Genomic DNA, 22,082 nt, shown 5'->3' with positions numbered 1-22,082 from the left:
GATGACTTTACACCACTTCTTCCAATAAAGTTTATGCTTCTGAAGTGAAAGGAATTACAGGAAATGGACAACTGGCTACAAAGAGTTTGGTAATAGAAGCTGGTTTTGAGACTAATCTTTAAAAAAAAAAAGTCTGTCCAGGTCGGATGGGCTGTCTCAGCAGATACGAGGTGCTTGCTGTCAAGCCTGACAATCTGAGTTTGATCTCTAGGCCCCACAGGGTAGGAAGAGAGAACAGACTCCTGAAAAGTGTTCTATCATCTTCATACCTGTGCCATAGCACACAGTAAGTAAATGAATGCAATTTCAAAAAATACAGCAAACCTCATGAGCAAGAATCCTTTTCACAAAACCAAGAACATTCTTGAATCATGAAGCTGATTAAGAAGTCTTTGAAACTAAATTTGAAGGGAAAAACAATTTCTCTTTTAACTGCTTTTTATTATAAAAGGCCTATGATCATTCTTCCCCAACGATTAATGTCTGCCTCATCCATACTCCCCTTTGGGTGAGGTAAAATGTAGAATTCCACCTTAGTATATTAACACAGAAGACAGAATCACAGCAAAATAAGTTCTTAGGGAAAATAGGGAAGTAATATTTGTGGATGTAGACTTTATACAGCAAGCCAAAATATGAGCAATCAACAGCTGAAATACAAATTTTAAGTTTAAAAGTATATGTCTTAGTTTTACAGTATGTAAGAGGAAATGATACACCAAAATGTCAACAAAAGAGCCACCACCACAGAAACATATGATATACACGGTCATTAACTTCTATAAGCAATTTGAGGCTATGGTAAATTATGAAAAAGTTTCATGAAAATTCACTGAAATATGAATACCCAAATTAAACTTTGGTAATGCCCTGTTAGACTGCAATCCAAACTCTACCTACTTACAGGCAGTTTATGTAAGCATCTGAGAATCTGTGAAAACCCCACAACTTAGTTCTTACTCACATGTATTGTAAGGATATAACTACTTAAACTGAATAAACTTATAGAACAATATACAGACCACAAGGGTGATAACTATCAAAGACATATCAATTAATGGGAAGACATTACAAACCATTTCCCATGATATCTATTTTAAAGCATTCTCTCACACACCCTGGTTCCTTTCAGCCAAATAGACAATATGCTAAGGCAAATGACACAAAGGAAGTCCGGCTAAAGAAAGCACAATTGTGGGCTGAAGGATGGTGTGGATTATTTGTATTTTGGGTTATATGCCTCATACTCCCCTCCGTTATCCCAAGTTCTGATGCTCTACCCACAACATCCCAGTTGTAATCAGAAACCTTCTTTCCTTTGCTTGCTCTGTTACTAACCTGAAGTATGACTTTAGATACAATTTAGATTTTGTAAACTTCATTAAACATGTTCCTGATCAAGAAAACGTTTATCGTGTATCAATCACACCAGCCACTATTTACTTGCCACATGCTATATCAAACAGCATAGCAGACATTTCTTTTCAATAAGTGAATACATGGGTAATTTAGACTCTCCCTTACAAATTCAATAAAAGAGGCACAGTGCAACGTGATATGTTCCAGAATAAATAAATCAATGACAGAATCAAGATGTGAAGTGGAGCCAGGTGGTGGTGGTGCACTGCCCTTAATCCCAGCACTTGGAAGGCAGTGAGAGAAAGGCGGGTCTCTGGGAGTTCGGGGCCAACTTGGTCTACAGAGCGAGATCCAGGACAGCCAAGGCTACACAGAGAAACCCTGTCTCAAAAAACCAAAACCAAACAAAAGATTTGAGGTCAGCAACAAATCAGTGCCAGCTGTGCACTTCCTACCAATCATACCATCTCCTAGCTGCCTTCGTAATAAAAGCTTCCAAAGTACTGTGTGAAGTAGTACAACTCTGGGGCAGTATCTCAAAAAGTGATTTTCCTTCACCAGGTTGCCGTCCCCCCTCTCTCTGATGGGAATATCATAAACGGCAGAGAGACGGGTCGACAGGAAAAAGCTATTCCCACTGTAGAAATGACCTGCCTCGTAAGGAGGCTGTGCATCTTTTCTCTTGGAATGCTTCACAGTTGGATCACCTTGGATCTAAACAAAAATAGTTCTAATGAGCCCCTAAGTATGTACTAGCAGTCGGGAATAAAGGCAAATCACAAGACGCGCCTACTCATGGGAGGCGGCACCCCACAGCTCTGGGGCGGGCTTCAGGGAAGAAGTTTACCGAGGTACTCAAGTTTCCGCCCCAGTTCCCAAAGTCTGGGAGTCAGGCGTGTCAGCGCACAGGGCTCCGCCACCGTCCCCGCCGGGTGAGGCCGGCGCTCTCAGCGTCCCCAAAACTTGAGCGCTGTCCACCTGCGGCCAGGCCAGGGTGGGCTCCGCCTCCTCCCAGCCAAGTTCAGCGAGCCGCCGCCCGGCGCGCGCAGGCCAAGGCCCTCCAGCCGCAGGCCACCGTCCTCCTCCCGGCCCGCCGGGAACCGAGGGCGGCTCCGAGCCCCGCACACAGGACGGCCGGAGCAGCACCGCGGTCGCCCCGAGCCCCGCACGGAGGGCGGCCGGGCCAGCGCCGAGGGCGGCTCCCAGCCAGCGCCGGCCCAGACCGGTGCGGCCCCTCTCGTCCCGCCCGCCGAGGCCTGGGCGCCGCGCCTGCCTGGGGCCTACGCTCCGCCCGACCTCCCGGGCGGAGAGCAGAGAAGAGCGGGCACAGGCCGCGGCGCCGCGGGCCGTTCCTTACCGCTTCACCACGCCGGTCTTGATCTTGATCTGCCTCACGCGAGGATCGGCCATGGTCCCTAGAGCGCCGCAGGAAGGAGGGGCGGGGCTGCGCGGCGCGCCGGCGCAGAAGGAGCGGTGGGGGTGGGCGTGGCGTCGAGGGGTGCGCGCTTGCGCAAACTGGAGCCCGGCCCTGCCACGCCTCCCTGCCTGAACCTACCACAATCCCTGACTTTCTCTAAATTGCTCCATCCAGTGCTGAAGGTTCCCAGCATCCCTACCACCTGTTTCTGCCTAGTCTCCTTGTTCTTGAACAGCCAGCCCACTTGGTTTGGACACAGTTGCACTTTTTTTTTTCCCTAGTCTCCACAACCTGAGTTAAGAAACTTTCTGTTCCTGAGAAATTGGGCAGGATTATCTGCTTAATGGACAGTGTGACCTCCTAGAAACTGATATCAAGGATTATTTTGGTTTTCATTGTCTGTTGTCAAATGGAGAAAGCTGTCTGTATTTGAGGAAATAAAATACCAAGCAACCAGTCGAGAGAAATCTTTATCCTTTCCCTAAAAAATGTTTGTAGGGCCAGGAGGTGGTGGCATGGGAGGCAGAGGCAGGAGGATCTCTGTGAGTTGGAGGCCAGCCAGGTCTACAGAGTGGGTTCCAGGACAGCCAGGGCTAAATGGAGAAACTCTGGAAAAAACAAAAAACAGAAACAAAGTTTATAGAGTGTCTGTAAGCATTGCAGAAGGGATGGAAAAGTATTCTGTCAATCAAGAGCCAAGGAATATGGCAAAGTCACTGTAAGGATAACAGCTTACAGCCCTGCTCCAGGGAAAGGTTCCTCCAATGTAACAATTCTGCCCGAGCAAAGTTGTTACAGTTCTACTCAGGTCCCCCTTTGAGTGGAAGGTTTCCCTTGTGAAAGTGTTACAATCTTGCTCTGCTCTGCCTAGGTTCCTTCTCCATTGAAAGAAGGTCTTCACCCAAACCTCATTCAAGGGATTTATTGGGAGGGAAGAATCTAGGTGAATGGCCGCCCCTGCCAGGGTGGAAAAAAAGCAGCGGCAAACTGAGCAGGCACAGGGCTTATATGGTTGGTATTGAGATTAAAGGTGTGTGTTGCCATGCTGGCTGTATCCTTGAACACACAGAAATCTGCCTAGCTCTGCCTCCCAAGTGCTGGGATTAAAAGTGTGCATCACCATCGCCCAGCTTCTGCTATGGCTTGCTCTGACCCCAAGGCAACTTTATTAACATACAAATAAAATCACATTTCAGTACAAATAAAATATCACTATAGTATAGAATGAGGCACCCTCCAGTGTGCCCTAGTGCCTCTTCCTGTTGAAGTACATGCTGCCACACCAAGGAATTCAGGCACAGCCTCCCTTGTTTCCTTATTGGTACTGTCCTTGGTACTGTCTTTCACTTGACTGTCCTTACCCTTTCTGTCACTTAATACACTTCTAGTCTTCATGGCTGGCGCTGGAACATCCCTCAGTCTTGGTTAGTACAGAACCCTGGGTGTAAATCCAGGATCAAAGCCCAGCTCCACTGGAAAGTCTTCCAGGGCTGACCCCTGCCTGTGCAGCCTTCTGGAAATATATTGGTAATTTGTAGTACGTGTATATTTGATTTGAAAACAGTTTGATTTGAGTTCCTTACAAGGGTTGTGCTCACCCCTTTAGCTGGAGTAGAAGCATTCTAGAAGAAAGAACCTTCTCTTTCATAAACCTTCCTCCTAAACCTCCTTTTGTGTTGTGCACACAGCAGGCGCTAAATTCAATAAATGCTCTTCTCAAGCTGGCTGGCACAATGCACTACAATCCCAAGTGACAGAGCAGGGCCCTGAAACATGGGGGAGTGGACAAACACACAGCAGCAGAGTCACCAAAGCGAAATACTGCAGAGGAAAATGGAAATTGCAAACCACGCACCAAAGATGCTGCACTGAGACCTTCTGCTACTGCTCAGGTCCTTTCAGGCACCAGAGAGAAATATCATTTGAATCATCACATTTTCCTTTTTGCCCAAGTTTTCGGACATTCCAAGCTCAGTTCTGTGCTAATTTTCAGGAGTCCCTTTTACACACACACAAACACACACACACACACACACACACACACACACACACACACACACACCTACTCTTTCTCCCCAACCCTCAACTTTGGAGCTGCCCTTTGCCCCTTATCCCTCTGAGTTCTTGTCTATGTGTTAACTGTAAATCACTAACTACTGTATGTAATTCAGCAGCCCAAAGACTCTGCTGCTGCTGCTGCACGTGTTCAGTCCCAGGCCCTCCAGGACAGTTTGTGCTTATCTGTGTCTGTGTAGTCTATATGTGTGCTTGGGGCTGTAAAGTAACAATATGGAGCATGACATCACCATTGGCAGTAGAGAATTAGATGAACTTGTCCCAATTTCTTGAGCTCATAGTATTAGTTAAGGTTATGTATTCGGGAGGCAGACCAACCTGGATCAAGTCCTAACTCCTCTTTTCACTAACTGCAACTCTGAGCAGCCTGACCTGGTGACTCATCCCATGTCATCACACAGCTTGTCTACCCAGCTTTGATGGCGCTGGTCTTTGGCCAGAACAGCTGTAAGGGCAGCAGGTGAGAGCTGTAGCAGACAGCCCAGAAGATGACCATCAAGGATTCCTGCCTCTTGGTATTTATGCTATTGTGTAACCCTCGCCCCATATATATGTTGATGTTGACTCAGTTCTAACTAATAGCATATGGCATAAGTGACAAGTTACCTTTTACATTAATGTTTTTTAATGGCTCTCATCTAGGGTACACTTTCTCAGGTTTTTCTGAGTAATCCATGGAGGAAGTTCACCTGAAGCTCTTCAGCCATGTCTCTGTTGGAGTTGACTCAAAATGATGGCAAAACTAATGTTTACTGTCTCTGGAGAGCTATAGGAGCAGGGCTCTGGTTCTCCACTATTGACTTTATGGGTCAAGTCTGCTGACCTTAAACCTCAATAACCAGCTTAGCCAAATAAAAGCCTACCATACAGTGCTTTCAATGAATGTTAAGGGTTTATTGTATGCCAGATGCTGTTCTGGCCACTGGTGGTACAAGTAGACTATGGAGATAGATTCTAAAGGGCTGAGAAAATTAATGTAGAACATAGATCCTGCCACCCAGCAGTGATTCCACAGGTTATTATTAGTAACCATTATTATCAATCACACTGTTCTTATGAGTTACAATATAGATTACTAGCCCTCTCTAAGCCAACCATCCCCTGTGGCACCAGTGACCACCAGACATATAAGCCCACCTTGCACCAATTGGGAACAGAGACAGAGTCCATCAGCACCAGTTGGACTAAGAGCTGCTCCCTGAGACACAAAGTCCATTAGCATCAACTGGACCAAGAGCCCTTATTAGACCAAGAGCTCCCATTGAACCAAGAATATCAATTGGACCAAGAGAGGCTTCTTCAGACACAGACACTGCTTGCACCGAGTGGAGGAAGAGATGGGTAGATGCCAGTGCAAAAATACAATCAATAACAAAAATACCAATATGGTACCATCAGAAAGAACCTAGTGGTTCTACATCAGCAGGACCTGAACATCCCAACGTAGAAGAAGCTGAAGAAATCAACCTTTAAAATGACTTTAAGAAGATGATAGAGGCCTTTAAAGAGGAAATTTTAAAAAATTATCTTAAATTGAAGAAAAGACAAAGAAAAAATTGGAAGAAATAAAAAAAAATCCCTTAAAGAAAGCCAAGAAAAAGCAATTAAATAGGTGAAGGAAACAGTTCAAGATTTGAAAACTGAAATAGAGACAATAAAAAGACACAAACTAAGAGAATGCTGGACATGGAAAATCTGAGTAAATGAACAGGAACTACAGATGCAAGCATAACCAACAGAATGCAAGAGATGGAAGAGAGAATTTCTGGTGTTGAAGATACGATAGAGGAAATAGATTTGTCAGTCAAAGAAAACACTTAAGCCAACAAAATCATAATACAAAACATCCAGGAAATTGGGAACACCATGAAAAGACCAAGCTGAAGAATAATAGGGATAGAAGAAGTAGAATACCAACTCAAAGGCACAAAAAATGTATTCAACAAAATCATAGAAGAAAACTTTCCCCACCTAAAGAAGGAAGTGCCTATGAAGATATAAGAAGCTTAGAGAACACCAAATAGACTAGATCCAAAAATAGTTCCCTCACCACATAATAAGCACACCACTAAACATACAGAAAGAAAAATATTAAGAGCTGCAAGGGAATAAGGCCAAGAAACATATAAAGACAGACCCATCACAATAACATCTGACTTCTCAATGGAAACTCTGAAAGCCAGAAGGTCCTAGACAGATATTATGCAGACACTAAAAGACCATGGATGCCAACTCAGGCTATTATACCCAGCAAAACTCTCAATCACCATAGAAGGAGTAAACAAAATATTCCATGATTTAAAAAAAAAAAAAAACAGATTTAAACAATACCTATCCACAAATCCAGCCCTACAGAAAGCACTAGAAGGACAAATCCAACCTAAGGAAATTAGATACACCCATGAAAACACAGGCAATAGATAATCCTATACCAACAAATACTAAAGAAGGGAAACACACAACATTGCCACCAAAAAAATAACAGGAATTAACAATTACTGGTCATTAATATCCATTAATATCAATGGTCTCAATACGCCTATAAAAAGACACAGGCCAACAGAATAGATACAAAAACAGGATCCATCCCTACTGCTACATACAAGAAACACACCTCAACTTCAAAGACAGACACTACCTCAGAGTAAAAGGCTGGGAAAAGACTTTCCAATCAAATAGACTTAAGAAGCAAACTGGTGAAGTTATTTTAATATCTAATAAAATAGACTTCAAATTAAAATTAATTGAAAGAAGTCGGGAAAGACATTACATATTTATCACAGGGAAAATATACCAAGATGAAATAAAGGAACTAACAGACATTGTGATTCAATAGATGGACTTAATGGATATCTACAGAACATGCCACCATAACACAAAAGAATACACCTTCTTCTCAGCACCCCAGGGAACTTTCTGTAAAACTGACCATATGCTCAATCACAAAGCAAATCTCAACAGATACAAGACAATTAGATAACATCCTGTATTTTATCAGACTACCATGGCTTAAAGTTAGATTTCAACAACAACAAACATTACAGAAAGCCTACAATCTCATGGAAACTGAATAATGACCAACTGAATCACCACTGGGTCAAGGAAGAAATAAAGAAAGAAATTAAAGATTTTCTAGAATTCAATGAAAATGAAAGAACAACATACCCGAATTCATGAGACATTATGAAAGCAGCACTAAGAATATTCCTAGCACTGAATGCTCACATAAAGAAGATGGAGAAATCTCACACTAGCAAACCTGAAAGCCCTGGAACAAAGAGAAGCAAAACTCACTCAGGAGGAATAGATGCCAGGAAATAATCAAATTGAGGGCTGAAATCGATAAAATAGAAACAAAGAGAACAAATAAAGAATCAATGAAACAAAGAATTAGTTCTTTGAGAAAAATCAACAAGATAGACAAGCCTTTATCCAAATTAACCAATCGGCAGAGAGAGAGCATCCAAATTAACAAAATCAGAAATGAAAGGGGAAACATAACAACAGATAATAAGGAAATCCAGAGAATCATTAGGTCATTTTTTTAAAAGATTTATTTATATTTATTATATACACAGAAGAGGGCACCAGATCTCATTACAGATGGTTGTGAGCCACCATGTGGGTGCTGGGAATTGAACTCAGAACCTCTGGAAGAACAGTCAGTGCTCTTAACCTCTGAGCCATCTCTCCATCCCCAAAACCTGTACTCTTTAGCCAGGCAGTGGTGGCACATGCTCTTAATTCCAGCACTTGGGAGGCAGAGGCAGGTGAATCTCTGAGTTCGAGGCCAGCCTGGTCTACAGAGCAAGATCCAGAACAGCTAGGGCTACACAGAGAAACCCTGTTTCAAAAAAAACCTAAATAAATCAATAAATAAAAATTTAGCCAGGCGGTGGTGGCGCACACCTTTAATCCCAGCACTCGGGAGGCAGAGCCAACCAGGTGGATCTCTGTGAGTTTGAGGCCAGCCTGGGCTACCAAGTGAGTTCCAGGAAAGACGCAAAGCTACACAGAGAAACCCTGTCTCGAAAAACAAAAACAAAAACAAAAACAAAAAAAACAACCAAACAAACAAAAAACCTGTACTCCACAAAATTGGAAAATCTGAAAGAAATGGAAAATTTTCCAAAGTTAAATCAAGACTAGATTAACTATTTAAATAGACCAATAACCCCTAAGGAAACAGAAACAGTCATTAAAAGTCTCCCAACGAAAAAAAAAAAAAGCACAGGACCAGATGGTTTCAGTGCAGAATTCTATAAGATTTTCAAAGAAGAGCTAATACCAATACTCTTCAAATTGTTCCACTGTAGAGAGCTGCGCACAGCCACACCCATAAAATGGCACTGGCTTCTGCCCCCACCTTCCCCATGGTGAGTGCTCTCGGGAGTAAACAACTCCATATTTGGCTTAGTCCTAGGATCTGGCTTGCTTCCGTGAACCTGGACCTATCCGCAGTGCCCACGTGGCAGGCTGGGGTTGGCCACCCAGGGGGTATTTAGGTCGTGGGAGGGCTTTCCCCGGGGTCAGAAGATTGTTCAAGGTTCCTGAGTAAACTGCTGAAAGAAGAGCTCGGGGTTGCGTCTTCCTTGCTGGTCGAGGCGGTCGTGACATTCCACACAATAGAAACAGAAGGAACATTACCAAACTCTTTTTATGAGGCTACAGTTACCCTGATACCCAAACCACACAAAGATGCAACAAACAAAGAGAATTACGGACCAATCTCCCTCATGAATATTGATGCAAAAATACTCAATAAAATACTGGCAAACAAAATCCAAGAACACACCAAAAAATTATCCACCATGACCAAGTAGGCTTAATCCCAGGGATGCAAGGATGATTCAACCTATGAAAATCTGTCAATGTAATACACCATATAAACAAACTGAAAGAAAAAAAACCACATGATAATCTCATTAGATGCTGAAAAAGTCTTTGACAAAATCCAACACCTCTTCATGATAAAGGTCCTAGAGAGATCAGGAATACAAGGAACATACCTAAACATAAAAAAGGCAATTTACAGCAAGCTGACGGCCAACATCAAATTAAATGGAGAGAAACTCAAAGCGATTCCACCAAAATAAGGAACAAGACAAGGCTGTCCACTTTCCCCATATCTATTCAATATAGTACTCAATGTTCTAGCTAGAGCAATAAGACAACAAAAGGAGGTCAAGGGGATAGAAACTGGAAAGGAAGAAGTCAAGCTTTCCATATTTGCAGATGATATGATAGTATACATAAGTGACCCCAAAAATTATACCAGGGAACTCTTACAACTGATAAACACCTTCAGTAAAATGGCAGAATACAAGATTAACTAAAAAAAAATCAGTAGTCCTCCTATATACAAATGATAAATGGGCTGAGAAAGAAATCAGAGAAATAGCATCCTTTACAATAGCTACAAATAATATAAAATACCTTGGGGTAACTCTAACTATACAAGTGAAAGACCTGTATGATAAGAACTTTAAGTCTCTGAATAAAGACATTGGAGAAGATATCAGAAAATGAAAAGATCTCCCATGCTCATGGATAGGTAAGATTAACATAGTAAAAATGGCAGTCTTACCAAAACCAATCTATAGATTCAGTGCAATCCCCATCAAAATCCCAACAGAATTTTTCACAGACTTGGAAAGAACAATACTCAACTACATATGGAAAAACAAAAAAACCAGGATGCCTAAAAGGATCCCATACAATAAAGGAGGCATCATGATCCCTGACCTCAAGCTCTACTATAGAACTATAGTAATAAAAACATCTTAGTACTGGCATAAAAACTGACATGTGAACCACTGAAATCAAATTGAAGACCCTGACATTAATCCACACACCTATGAACACCTGATTTTTGACAAAGAAGCCAAAACTGTACAATGGGAAAAAGAAAGCATTCAACAAATTGTGCTGGCATAACTGGATATCAACATGTAGAAGATTGCAAGTAGATCCATATCTGACCCATGCATAAAACTCAAGTCCAAGTGGTGAAGCATCAATTAACGAGGCAATTTTACGTAGTTTATCTGGTAGTCAAACAAGATTTATTTCAGGGTTACTTACAACCAATAAAGGGGTCAGTTACAGGATCCGGGAGAGGGGAGGTACAGTCAAGTGTGGTTCTCTGGAGAACTCTGACATGGTCTGCAATCCAGCATCCAGGATCATGAAGAGCCAAGAGAGCTGGCATGTACTCATCTCTTAAGGAGTCCTGTCTCAGTCACACTCCAGGGACAGGTCATAGGCAGTGCTCACTAGGGGCAGTGCTTTAAGGTCAAAGCTGTAACAGGTACCCACTACACCTCCCCTTTTGTCTGAATAACAAAGTTCTAACTTAATACAAAACTTTATACAATAGGAATGATTATCAAATACTGTCCAGGAGGAATAAGGGATAATGACCTAGACAAGACAGAACTACAACCAATAAGAATAACATCAAACAAGAGACACATACTAAAACCCAGAGAAGTCTGGACCATAGGTAAATGGCATATTACAGAGATCATTTCAAAAGGTGTCCTATGCTGAAGAACCTGAATCTAATATTTAATATGTCCTAGCTAAGATACAAGAAGATTGTAACTATAACTGTTAGTCATCAACCTCATCAAAGACCTGAGAAGGAATATAATAATACCTGAGAAATGGGAGAAGGACACAAGCAACTTTCAGGAGTCTTGCAAGAGTAGGCAGAGACAGCCAGCAGCCTGGACAGGCACCTAAAGTTTCTCAGTATCGTTGGTGCATTCAAATTGGCTACAGGCCTAGAGTATCTGTCAGACCATTTTCAGAAGCAGGTATTTTGAAAGACCATCTTGCCCTGTCTTGACAGAGTTCAATAGTTACTTTTCCTTGTGTCCCGCTCATTCAGAAGGGACAGTATTCGTACTGTCAGCAAGGGCAATTCTTTGCCCAATAGGGCATTTTGTGCCAAGAAGAAAACAAACTTCCAAATGGAAAATTCTCAGAAGCCCAACATTCTCTCAGGATCAGATCAGTGCTGCCAGGAGCAATCATGTCTGGCATCAATGGAATTCTAAATTATCAAAATTTTAAATGCCATATTCTCTAGGTCTATGAAGTGTTTTAAGATTATCTATATATCTGACATATGTTTCTGTAGGTCTTGAGAACATAACTCACATAATTATAAAGATGACAAGCATAGGTGATTATAAATCTGTAAGTCTTATCAACCTAGATAACCTAAGGATTAAGGCTTCACATAAACAGGGTAAACAGTCTGTAAGAAAATGTACAGTAAAAGGACCCTGACCTAAAAAATTGTGACAATACACAAAATAGCTAAAGCAAAGGTAGGAATGTATAGTGCAATATGTAATATGACAATAATCCTAAATATGTATCAATATACCAAATATCATAACAGAGGTAGAACATACATACAGTATGACAAATATAATTTTACATTTGTATCAATATACCAACATTTCAAATAAGAGTGGAAATATGTGTACATTTCAACAAATATGGATCTGTATTTGTATCAATATACAAATTATCTTTTTTTTTTAATTTTTATTTTTTAGCTGAGGATTGAACCCAGGGCCTTGCGCTTGCTAGGCAAGTGCCCTACCACTGAGCTAAATCCCCAACCCATAAATGATCTTAAATAAGAATATAGAAATAGTTTACTTTTGTATCAATATATAAGAATCCGTGGGGGCTGGAGAGATGGCTCAGAGTTTAAGAGCACCAGCTGCTCTTCCAGAGGTCCTGAGTTCAATTCCCAGCAACCACATGGTGGCTTCCAACCATCTGTAATGAGATCTGGCGCCCTCTTCTGTATACATCATAATAATAAACAAATAAATCTTTTAAAAAAAGAATCCATAGCAGTGCAATTTATCTAAGGCTGATCTTTTATTAAATTAGTTTACTAGTATATACAATAATCTAGCTTAATATCCTATATGTATCTATCCCCCCCGCCTTTTTTTTCCTTAAGGGGAATACCAAGTTCAATGTTTTCTTCCATCCCCAATCCTATAATCATTATCCATAACCCTGAAAAACATGAAACCTTTGGGGAAAGGGAGCGTCATTTTCTTAGAACTGCTTTTTGTTGTTAAGGAGGCAATGATATCTCTGTGGGGTCTGTAAGAAAACTCAGATAGTTAGGTCTTACTTGCAATAACTGTAGATTCTGTAGCCAGTCTCAGAATAATGAGTAAGGTTGTCTGAGATTCTGGCTAGAAGTATAGTATGATGAACCATCTTCTTATGGAATTATCTTGGAGAGTTTTCAGTTCAAGGTTGATCATTGAGTAATGTTTGTGAGTACCATGGCATCATTCTGGACTGGGTAGAGTTATCGTTGTGGGGCTCCATCTTCCTTTTGGAGAGTTTAGAGATTGCTATTCAAAAAGACTTGTTTTTTATTGTAGAAAACTTGAACATTATTAATATCAAAATGGAAAGTTTGGATTTAAAGACATGACATGTAAGAAAGGATTTCAAGAGATTAAAAATAAGCATGGAGAGAAATAGAATCTTGAAGACAATAGTCCCATTTTATTGGTTTTCTTCTGTCCCATATCAGGTGGCTCTTCTGACATGAGACAGAATCTCTTCATTTTCTTTTTAGCATTATTCTTGGGTTTAGATAAGGAGGGAGCCAAATTCAAACTCCAAAGCCAACTTGATATATAATTGAATAGGAACCATAACTTTTTTAGAGTTAAAGAGATATAGATGATAGGCAGTGAGATATTACCCTATGTAGATTGGTACCAATAGACATTTTTCTTTCGGTTGTAGACATCTGGATATCCAAAGCCTTATGATTTGTGGAAAGATGGGTATTTCTATTACCCTATAAAGATAAAAACAGAACCCTGTCACAACCCTTGTTTTTTTCAACAGCTATCTGCTACAAAGTGGATCAAAGACCTCAACATAAATCCAGTTACACTGAACTTGATAGAAGAGAAAGAAGGAAGTAGTCTTAAGCTCACTGGCAAAGGAGACCACTTCCTAAATATAACACCAGTAGCACAGACACTGAGAGCAACAATTAATAAATGGGACCTCCTGAAACTGAGAAGATTTTGTAGGGCAAATTATACAGTTAATAAGACAAAATGACAGCCTACAGAATGGGAAAAGAGCTTCACCAACCCCACATCTGCCAGAGGGCTGATCTCCAAAATATATAAGAATTCAAGAAACTAGACATCAAAATACTAAACAGTCCAATTAAAAAATGGACTACAGAGCTAAACAGAGAATTCTTTTTTGTTTTTGTTTTTTTGTTTTTTTTTCAAGACATGGATTTTCTGTGTAGCTTTGTGCCTTTCCTGGAACTCACTCTGTAGCCCAGGCTGGCCTCAAACTCACAGAGATCTGCCTGGCTGTGCCTCCCCAGTGCTGGAATTAAAGGCGTGTGCCACCACTGCCCAGCTAAACAGAGAATTCTTAACAGAAGAATCTCAAATGGCTGGAAGATATTTAAGGAACTGCTCTACATCCTTAGTCATCAGGGAAATGCAAACAAAATGACTCTGAAATACCATCAAAACCACTAAAGATAGCTTATGTTGGAGAGGATGTGGAGCAAGGGGAACACTCCTCCACTGTTGGTGGGAGGGCAAATTTGTACAGCCACTTTGGGAATCAGTATGGTGGTTTCTCAGAAAATTGGGACTCAATCTACCTTGAGACCCATCTATACCACTCTTGGGCATATACCCAAGGAATGCTCAATCATACCACAAGGATGTATGCTCAACTATGTTCATAGCAGCATTATTCATAATAGCCAGAACCTGAAAACAACCTAGACACCCCTCAACTGAGGAATAGATAAAGAAAATGTGACACATATACACAATGGAGTACTACTCAGCAGAGAAAAACAATGACATCATGAGGTTTGCAGGCAAATGGACAGAACTAGAAAATATCATCCTGAGTGAGATAACCCAGACTCGGAAGGACAAACATGGTATGTACTCACTCATAAGTGGATACTAGATATAAAGCAAAGGATAATCAGACTACAACTCACTGCTCCAGAGAAGCTAGCTAACAAGGAGGACCCTAAGAAGGACACATAAATCACCCAGCAAAGGAGAAATAGATGAGATCTACATGAGCAAACTAGGGGGGGGGATAATGGAGGACAAGGGATAGGGGATAAGAACTTAAGGGAATGGGAGGTTCAAGGAAACAGGGACAGAGTGGGAGAACAAGGAAAGAGATACCATGATAAATGAAGGCATCATGGGAATAGGAAGAAACAGAGTACTAGGGAAGTTCCCAGGAATCCACAAGGATGACCCCACATTAGACTACTAACAATAGTCAAGAGGAAGCCAAGAAACTACCCTTGCTTTGACTGCTGACAGTATGCTGTCCAAATTGGAGAGAGGGACACAAAAGAAAGTAATGGCTGAACTTTACCAAGAAAAGGTAGGACAGTCCTTCAAAATTCCTGCTTTGCAGAAAACTCTGTCAGATATTCTAGGACTATAAGCTGAAGATGGATGTCCCACTATTGTAGAGGAACCTCGAGTGACTGTCCAGGCAGCTAGCTGTCCTTGCCATTTCTATAGTTTTGGAAGTTGTTTGCTTTGCACGTCCTGTTACTAAGGCAATATTATATCCTTCTCTGTTCTTTGATGGGGTTGAAGATTAGATAGTTATAGTTTTCCTTGTTACCAAATTTAGAAAAGAAATCTACGTATGAGTAACATCTTAACATAGTTTATAATGCTGAGAAACATAAAATCTTAAGTTGCTTATCTAAAAAATGTTTTAAGGTTTAAAAAGATATTTTTAGTGTGGCAATGCAAATTATGATAGAAAATGGTTTAGGTCTAAAACTTTGGACTCACAAAGATAGATTACAGTACTTTCTTCAAATTTGCCAAATACAAATGAACTGAATATTGTGAATGTAATTCTTATCCGATAATTGTTCTTATTGTTTATAGCTTTATTATGTTAGAATTAATTTTTTTTCCTTTTTATTTAAATAAAAATGTGGAAATGTTGTGGGATATTGTACACTGTGTGAAGATGTATTGTTGTGATTGGTGTAATAAAGATCTGAATGGCTAATAGCTAGGCAGGAGAGGATAGCAGGATTTCCAGCAGGGAGAGAAGAAGTGAAAGGATGAATCTGGGTGCTTGGGAAACACCAACAGGAGGCAGAACAAGTCAGACATACAGGACAGAGGAAAGATAATCCAGCCACATGATGGAACATAGATTAACAGAAACAGGTTAATTAAGTTATGAGTTAGTTAGAAAAAAGCCTTAGCTAAGGCCAAACTTTCATAACTAATAATAGTCTCATGTTGTTATTTGAGGGCTGGTGGTTCCAACGGGAAAGCAAACTACGTCCCATTGCACCAGGAAGTAGATCATCTTCAGGAAGCAGACAGGGTATGTTCAAGGTAGGAGCAACTTCTTCATGGTTCACACAAGCTAAAAACACCTGTTTTTTTTTTTTTACAAGCCTAGTACAGTAAATTTATCCTCTAAACATACTGTTCACCATTACAAAGGGAACCCAGTCATTAGGTTATTCAGCGATGTAAAGGTAAGTGTGGGAATTTGAACTTTTTTTCTGTTTATGAACTAATATCTCCAAGGTGTAATTAGAAAGGAGAGAAAGAAGCCTGGTAAGAATAAAATGACACCTGGGGAAACAACAATAGTAAGAAAGTCAAACCTTTTACAGAAAAAAAAGTACATTTTTCTTTACAGTAAAATACTGGTGTAAATATACAGTTTAAGTGTTACATTTCAGTGGTAAACAACAAACAATATGTGTCTCTACTTCTTTGCTCACACTTTTGTAAAAATAAAAAAATCTCTGTGCTTTTGAAGTAGATTGAAAGAGCTGCTCGGGGGCCAGAGGATATCAGTAGTTAAAGTATTTGTTGTGTAATGATGGCAACTGCATTCAGATCCCTGCACCCACTGAAAAACCACAGATCTGTAACTCCAGCTCCAATTTAATTCTTCCTCCTGTTTTCTAGGGATGAGTTCAGGGCTTGTGTTATTGGCAGGACTGTCACCAAGGTAGTGATGTGTCTTTTTCTCAGTGAATCTTATTGACAATGCTGAGATTTTATTTACTCTCTTATGGCAATGTACTTATCCTTGGTGTGTTGGTACCTGTTGTACAACAGTTTCCTCCAAGATTGAAACATTCCAGCCTGATGGGAAGCTCCTTAAGTAGGAAGACAACTCAAAAGAGCTCAGAAAGTCCCTAAAACTGACAAGATTCATTAGACCCCTCCTTGCCACAATAAACAATAAAAGCTGAGAGTCCCTCTCAGATGGAAGGAAGCTGAGCAGCAAGGAAGACTCTCAGAAGAGCCGACTTCAGACCAGTTACCTGGAAGAAGCAGGAACCAGCCAGCTGCTTGAAAGAGGTTTAGATCAACTGAGGCATCCAGAAATAACACTCTCAAGCCTATTGAGTTGGCTGCAGGGTGTGCAGTATTTCCAGGTTCCCAGCTTTTGTGATCTGTCACTCATGCTGAGGGTGTACTGTGATGATACACCTGTCTTTGAGTCATTTCTGCTCCTGTAAATAACCCCTCAACCATATTACTGTAATTAACCCCAATAAAACTTATTACTTCAACAAGTTGGACTTTGGTGGCATCTGCATTTTGATCCGTCCTGGGTTCTCTATCAGGGGAGAGTAGACATATGTGTTTCATTTCTCTATGAAAACTTTTGTCACACAACAGTACCTACTGGGTTTTATAACTGTAAAAATTCTATTTTTTTCTTTGTAATTAGTAAGCATATCATGAAGAGCCATTTTGAAGGGCAATTATATTTTGTTTTCTATTATTGACCCTGATGGACAATTTCCTAAAAGACAAATGTGCTAATCAGGACAAGCTAGATTATACTGAGACTATCTAGGTAACCCTCTGCTCTCTGGAAGGGAACTGAGATGTGTATGATCAGTTTGCAACACTCTAACCCTGTCTTCTAACTCCTGAACCCATTTGGGGTGGGGGGAGCAGGGCCGCCACCCTCCAAAGAATGTTGATTTATGTTCTTTCAGGTCACATCACAATCAGCTATGGAACCTTGAAGGCTGTGGGTAGGGCAACCTCGGAGTCAGGCATCACTTGTGAGACTTGCCTCTGATGTGTTAGCTGCATGGTTCAGGCCTGGTGTCTTACAGTGGCTAGGACAATCCGTCTGATTTTGAAGTTCTAGGTCTTTAGCTGGTTACTGAGCCCTTGTGGGACCCTTCTGAGGAAGGAGTCCTAGAACTCCACAGGGTTTCCCACAGTGGACCCTGGTGAACTGACAACATTTGATTATTCACTAATCAGTTCCTGTTGTCAGCTTGATTGTCTTCATACTCTGACTGACTCTGACGTCCAAAGTCAACTCTTGTTTATAAAGAAAAGCTATTCCAAACTCTTCATCCTTTGGACTGATAGGTTTCCAACCTTGAAACAACTTGTGGACTACACCGTTACTGGAATAAGTAATTCTTCAGATATCAGGGTGACAATAGCTCAAGAATACCCAGCCAGAGTCACACAGACAGTTGCATTTGTTTAGAAATAGGAAGGCTATACCATACCAGGGATCCAGCACCCAGCAAAGACAAATCCAGAAGTGAGTCCACGTGGCCACCTAAACAGTGTGGGATGGAGATGAAGCCTGAAGCTTCTGGGCAAGGTCGAAAACGGAAATACTTGGATGAAGGTGGGACGGAGATCGAGTCTGAAACTTTAGGACAAGGTAAAAAACCAAAATGCCAGAATGAGGGTGCAACGGATTTGGAGTTTTTAGAGCCCAGCAAAACTCGGAAGAGAATACCTCAGGAACACCAAAACCTAGAGCTTCAAAGTCAACAGCTAGGCAAGGATAAGCTATGGGAACCCCATCAAGAAAGTCTAAGACAACTAAAGCCCCCAGAGTGGGCCAAAGGTCCACAAGAGCAGGCTGTAACTGGGAGAAAGTCTGGGGATGGTGACAAGAGTCTCAAGCGGCCCTGTTGTGTCATAGAGGAACATGCTGAAAACTACCTAAGGCAAAAGTACCAAAGGTTACTGCAGCACCTTCCACCCAGTGATAATATGAAATCTGACCCACAGAGGGTTCACACAACCCTGGGGGATACCTTGAAGATCAAAGGTTGTGTGGAAGGGCACAGTCATGGATCCAGAACAACTCAGTGTGATCCTAAACAAGCTACTGTTGTTACCACAAAGGAATGTGTCTCACCAGACTTGAAAGTGAAGACGTGTACAGAGAACTCTTCTGATACACAGAAGAAAGATGCAGTGAACCTTGAAGGAAGACAGGGACACCACTTAGAGCCTGACTTGCTAAGAGCAGAGGCTCAAGTCTTCCTGCATAGTGGCAGCAGCAGGTCACTCCCCAACATGAAGCCAGTGGTTATAACAGAGAAAAAGCCTGTTACAAAACAGGAAAAGGGCAGAGGAACAAATGAAGTCCTTGATGTTACAGAGGACATGGAAAAGGAAGTAAGAAATGCACTAGGTCCAGGACCCCAGGAAGAAATCTTAACTAGTGCATTCAAATTGCATATTACTCGAGGAGATATCCACACACTAAAGAATGGTGAGTGGCTCAATGATGAGGTCATCAATTTTTACATGAATCTTCTGGTTGAGAGAAATAACAAAAAAGGGTACCCAGCTCTCCACGTGTTCAACACCTTCTTTTATCCTAAACTAAAGCATGGTGGCTACTGTTCTGTTAAACGATGGACTCGAGGAATAAAACTGTTTGAAAAAGAAATTGTTCTAGTACCTATTCACCAGAAGGTTCATTGGAGCCTGATAGTAATCGACCTAAGAAAACAAAGTATTGTTTACTATGATTCAATGGGACAGACAGGGCAGAGTATTTGTGAGACCATCTTTGAATATTTACAGAATGAGAGCAAGACTCAAAGAAACATTGAGCTGGACCCTTTGGAGTGGAAACGATACAGTATGACATCAAAGGAGATTCCTCAGCAACTGAATGGGAGTGACTGTGGAATTTTCACTTGCAAATATGCAGACTATATTTCTAGAGACCAACCACTTACCTTTTCTCAGCAACACATGCCCATCTTCAGGAAGAAGATGGTATGGGAGATCCTGCATAGTCACTTACTGTAACAACATCTACCTGGTTGCTATGACACCCTGCACTTTTCCATCGATGTTTCTATATACCTCAAGCAAGATGGGTTGAAAAGATTTAAAACAGATACTGAGCTGCCTGACATGAATGAAGCCCACTCTCTTCAATGTAGTCCTGACCTGGGGAGTCCTGCCCAATGCCATCTGTAGCTGCAAGTAACAACTGCAAGCTTGGAAACAGCAATTCAACCCACACAAGAACACATGTTCAAACAACATTGTTTTAGTGTTGGAGTTAGTTTTTGAGTTGTTTTAATGTTGGATTTAGTTTATGAATTGTTTTATTGTTGAATTTAGTTTATGAATTGTTTTAATGTTGGATTTATTTTATGAATTGTTTTAATATTGTATTTAGTTTATGAGTTGTTTTAAAGTTGTATTTAGTTTCTGAATTGTTTTAATATTGGATTTGGTTTCAGAATTATTTTTTTGCCTTCTTCCCCCACCAATGCTTGTTGATGTTTTCACTCACTCATTTGCAAACCTTGGCAGTTTTCATTTTATAATATTCTCTCATTGCCAACTCTATTCCTTGTTTGAACTGTTTATTCCTGGAAGGAATGCCCATCACAATGCCATTCCCTGCTTAAGATCAGGAGGAACATCAGCAAGAAGAGGCAGGAAGTGTTGACTAGCATTTCTAATGCTGGAGTTGTATCTGTTAAATTGAAGCTGGAGATGTTGTTGTTGTTTTTAATGTATTGTTTTAAAGCTTGAAAATAGTACAAGAAAGGACAATGAATTGCACAGACTGATGCTTTTCTGACCCATCATACTCTACTAGACTTGCAGAAGATGCAGAACTGTTGAGAAAAGCATCATGCTTATTTAAAGCACAGTCTTTCCCAGAATTAAGGAGACTTGCCTTAGTTTTGGTAAGCTGATTAGACGTAACTATAATGGTAAATAACCATTATTATCCCAGGTCTCATTGAATCCAAACCTCAGCTTTTCTAGAGCTGTATTGAATTATTTGAAAAGTTTTATTCAATTTAAAGTTTTTTTTAACTTAATTCATTAGATTAATATTGATGTATCCCATTCCCATTGTGGAAGTGGGGCTTTAGAGTTGATATTGCTAATTATACAATAATCCATTTTACATGTGATAAATTGTATTTAACTTTTCTGTTCATTATCTTACAGTTGTGTTTATGCAATTCTTATTTAATAAAGTTTAAAGTTGTTCAGAATGTATTTTGCAAAAAAAAAAAAAGAAATGGATAATTTTCTTGATGTATACTACCTACTAAAGTATGTAAAATGAATAAAAAATGTCTTAATAATAAAAATTTTAAAAATGATAGAAACCAAGTGGTGGTGGTATACATCTTTAATCCCAGCACTCAGGAGGCAGAGGCAAGTGGATCTCTATGAGTTCAGGCCAGCATGATCTACAGTGTGAGTTCCAGGACAGTCAGGGCTGTACAGAGAAACCCTGTCTCTAAAAACTAAAAAGAAAAGAAAAAGAAAAGAAAAAAAGAAGGCTGGGACTTGTGGCCTCCAGATGGAGGTTCTGGACTTGTGCCCTTCGAGGCTCAAGGCACAGTAGTTTTCATGGTCAAGGTGAAAAACTGATCCTGCTAATGATCCTTTTGAAAGCAAAATTTTTACTAAAAAAATACAAAACACTTAAAGAAATATACCCAAATAAGAGTATGGCTTAATGCATTCTTTGGGCATAAATGTAATAATGTAATCAACATCCAGATCAAGAAAAACAGCATTGTCGGGGCCCCAAAACCTCTCCAAAGGTTCTCAACACATCCCACCTAAGAAACCACTGTTCTGACCTCCAACCCCTCAGACTATTTCCCCTGGTTTTAAATCTTATGGAAGTTCAGTGACTCAGTTATTGTGTTGCTGTGAAGAAACACTGTGACCAAGGCAACTAATTTTAAAAAAGCATTTAATCAGGGGCTTGCTTACAGTTTGGGTAACTCTATTTCCATCATGGTGGGAAGCATGGTGGCAGGCAGGCAGGCATGGTGCTATCGCAGTAGCTAAGAGCTTACATCCTGATCCAAAGGCAG

General features: G+C 40.6%; 2 protein-coding genes across 2 annotated transcripts in view; one reads left to right on the top strand and one right to left on the bottom strand.

Moving 5' to 3' along the window:
* Window positions 1-2,828, bottom strand: part of Tbca (tubulin folding cofactor A) — a 63,512-nt gene extending 60,684 nt beyond the window's left edge. Inside the window, exon 1 of the mRNA XM_036206700.1 lies at window positions 2,717-2,828. Coding sequence (XP_036062593.1) covers window positions 2,717-2,769 — 53 coding nt within the window. The 5' untranslated portion in view covers window positions 2,770-2,828. The remainder of the gene's footprint in view (window positions 1-2,716) is intronic.
* LOC118596565 (sentrin-specific protease 2-like) lies at window positions 2,768-20,025 on the top strand. Its single transcript, XM_036207482.1, has 2 exons — window positions 2,768-2,832; window positions 18,384-20,025. Exons 1-2 carry the CDS (start codon window positions 2,768-2,770, stop codon window positions 20,023-20,025), a joined length of 1,707 nt encoding a protein of 568 aa, XP_036063375.1.
* The last annotated feature ends 2,057 nt before the right edge of the window (window positions 20,026-22,082 follow it).

This window comes from Onychomys torridus, chromosome 15 (genome assembly GCF_903995425.1).
Source record: "Onychomys torridus chromosome 15, mOncTor1.1, whole genome shotgun sequence".
Classification (NCBI taxonomy): domain Eukaryota; kingdom Metazoa; phylum Chordata; class Mammalia; order Rodentia; family Cricetidae; genus Onychomys; species Onychomys torridus.
This window is presented reverse-complemented; position numbering and strand designations above follow the sequence as displayed.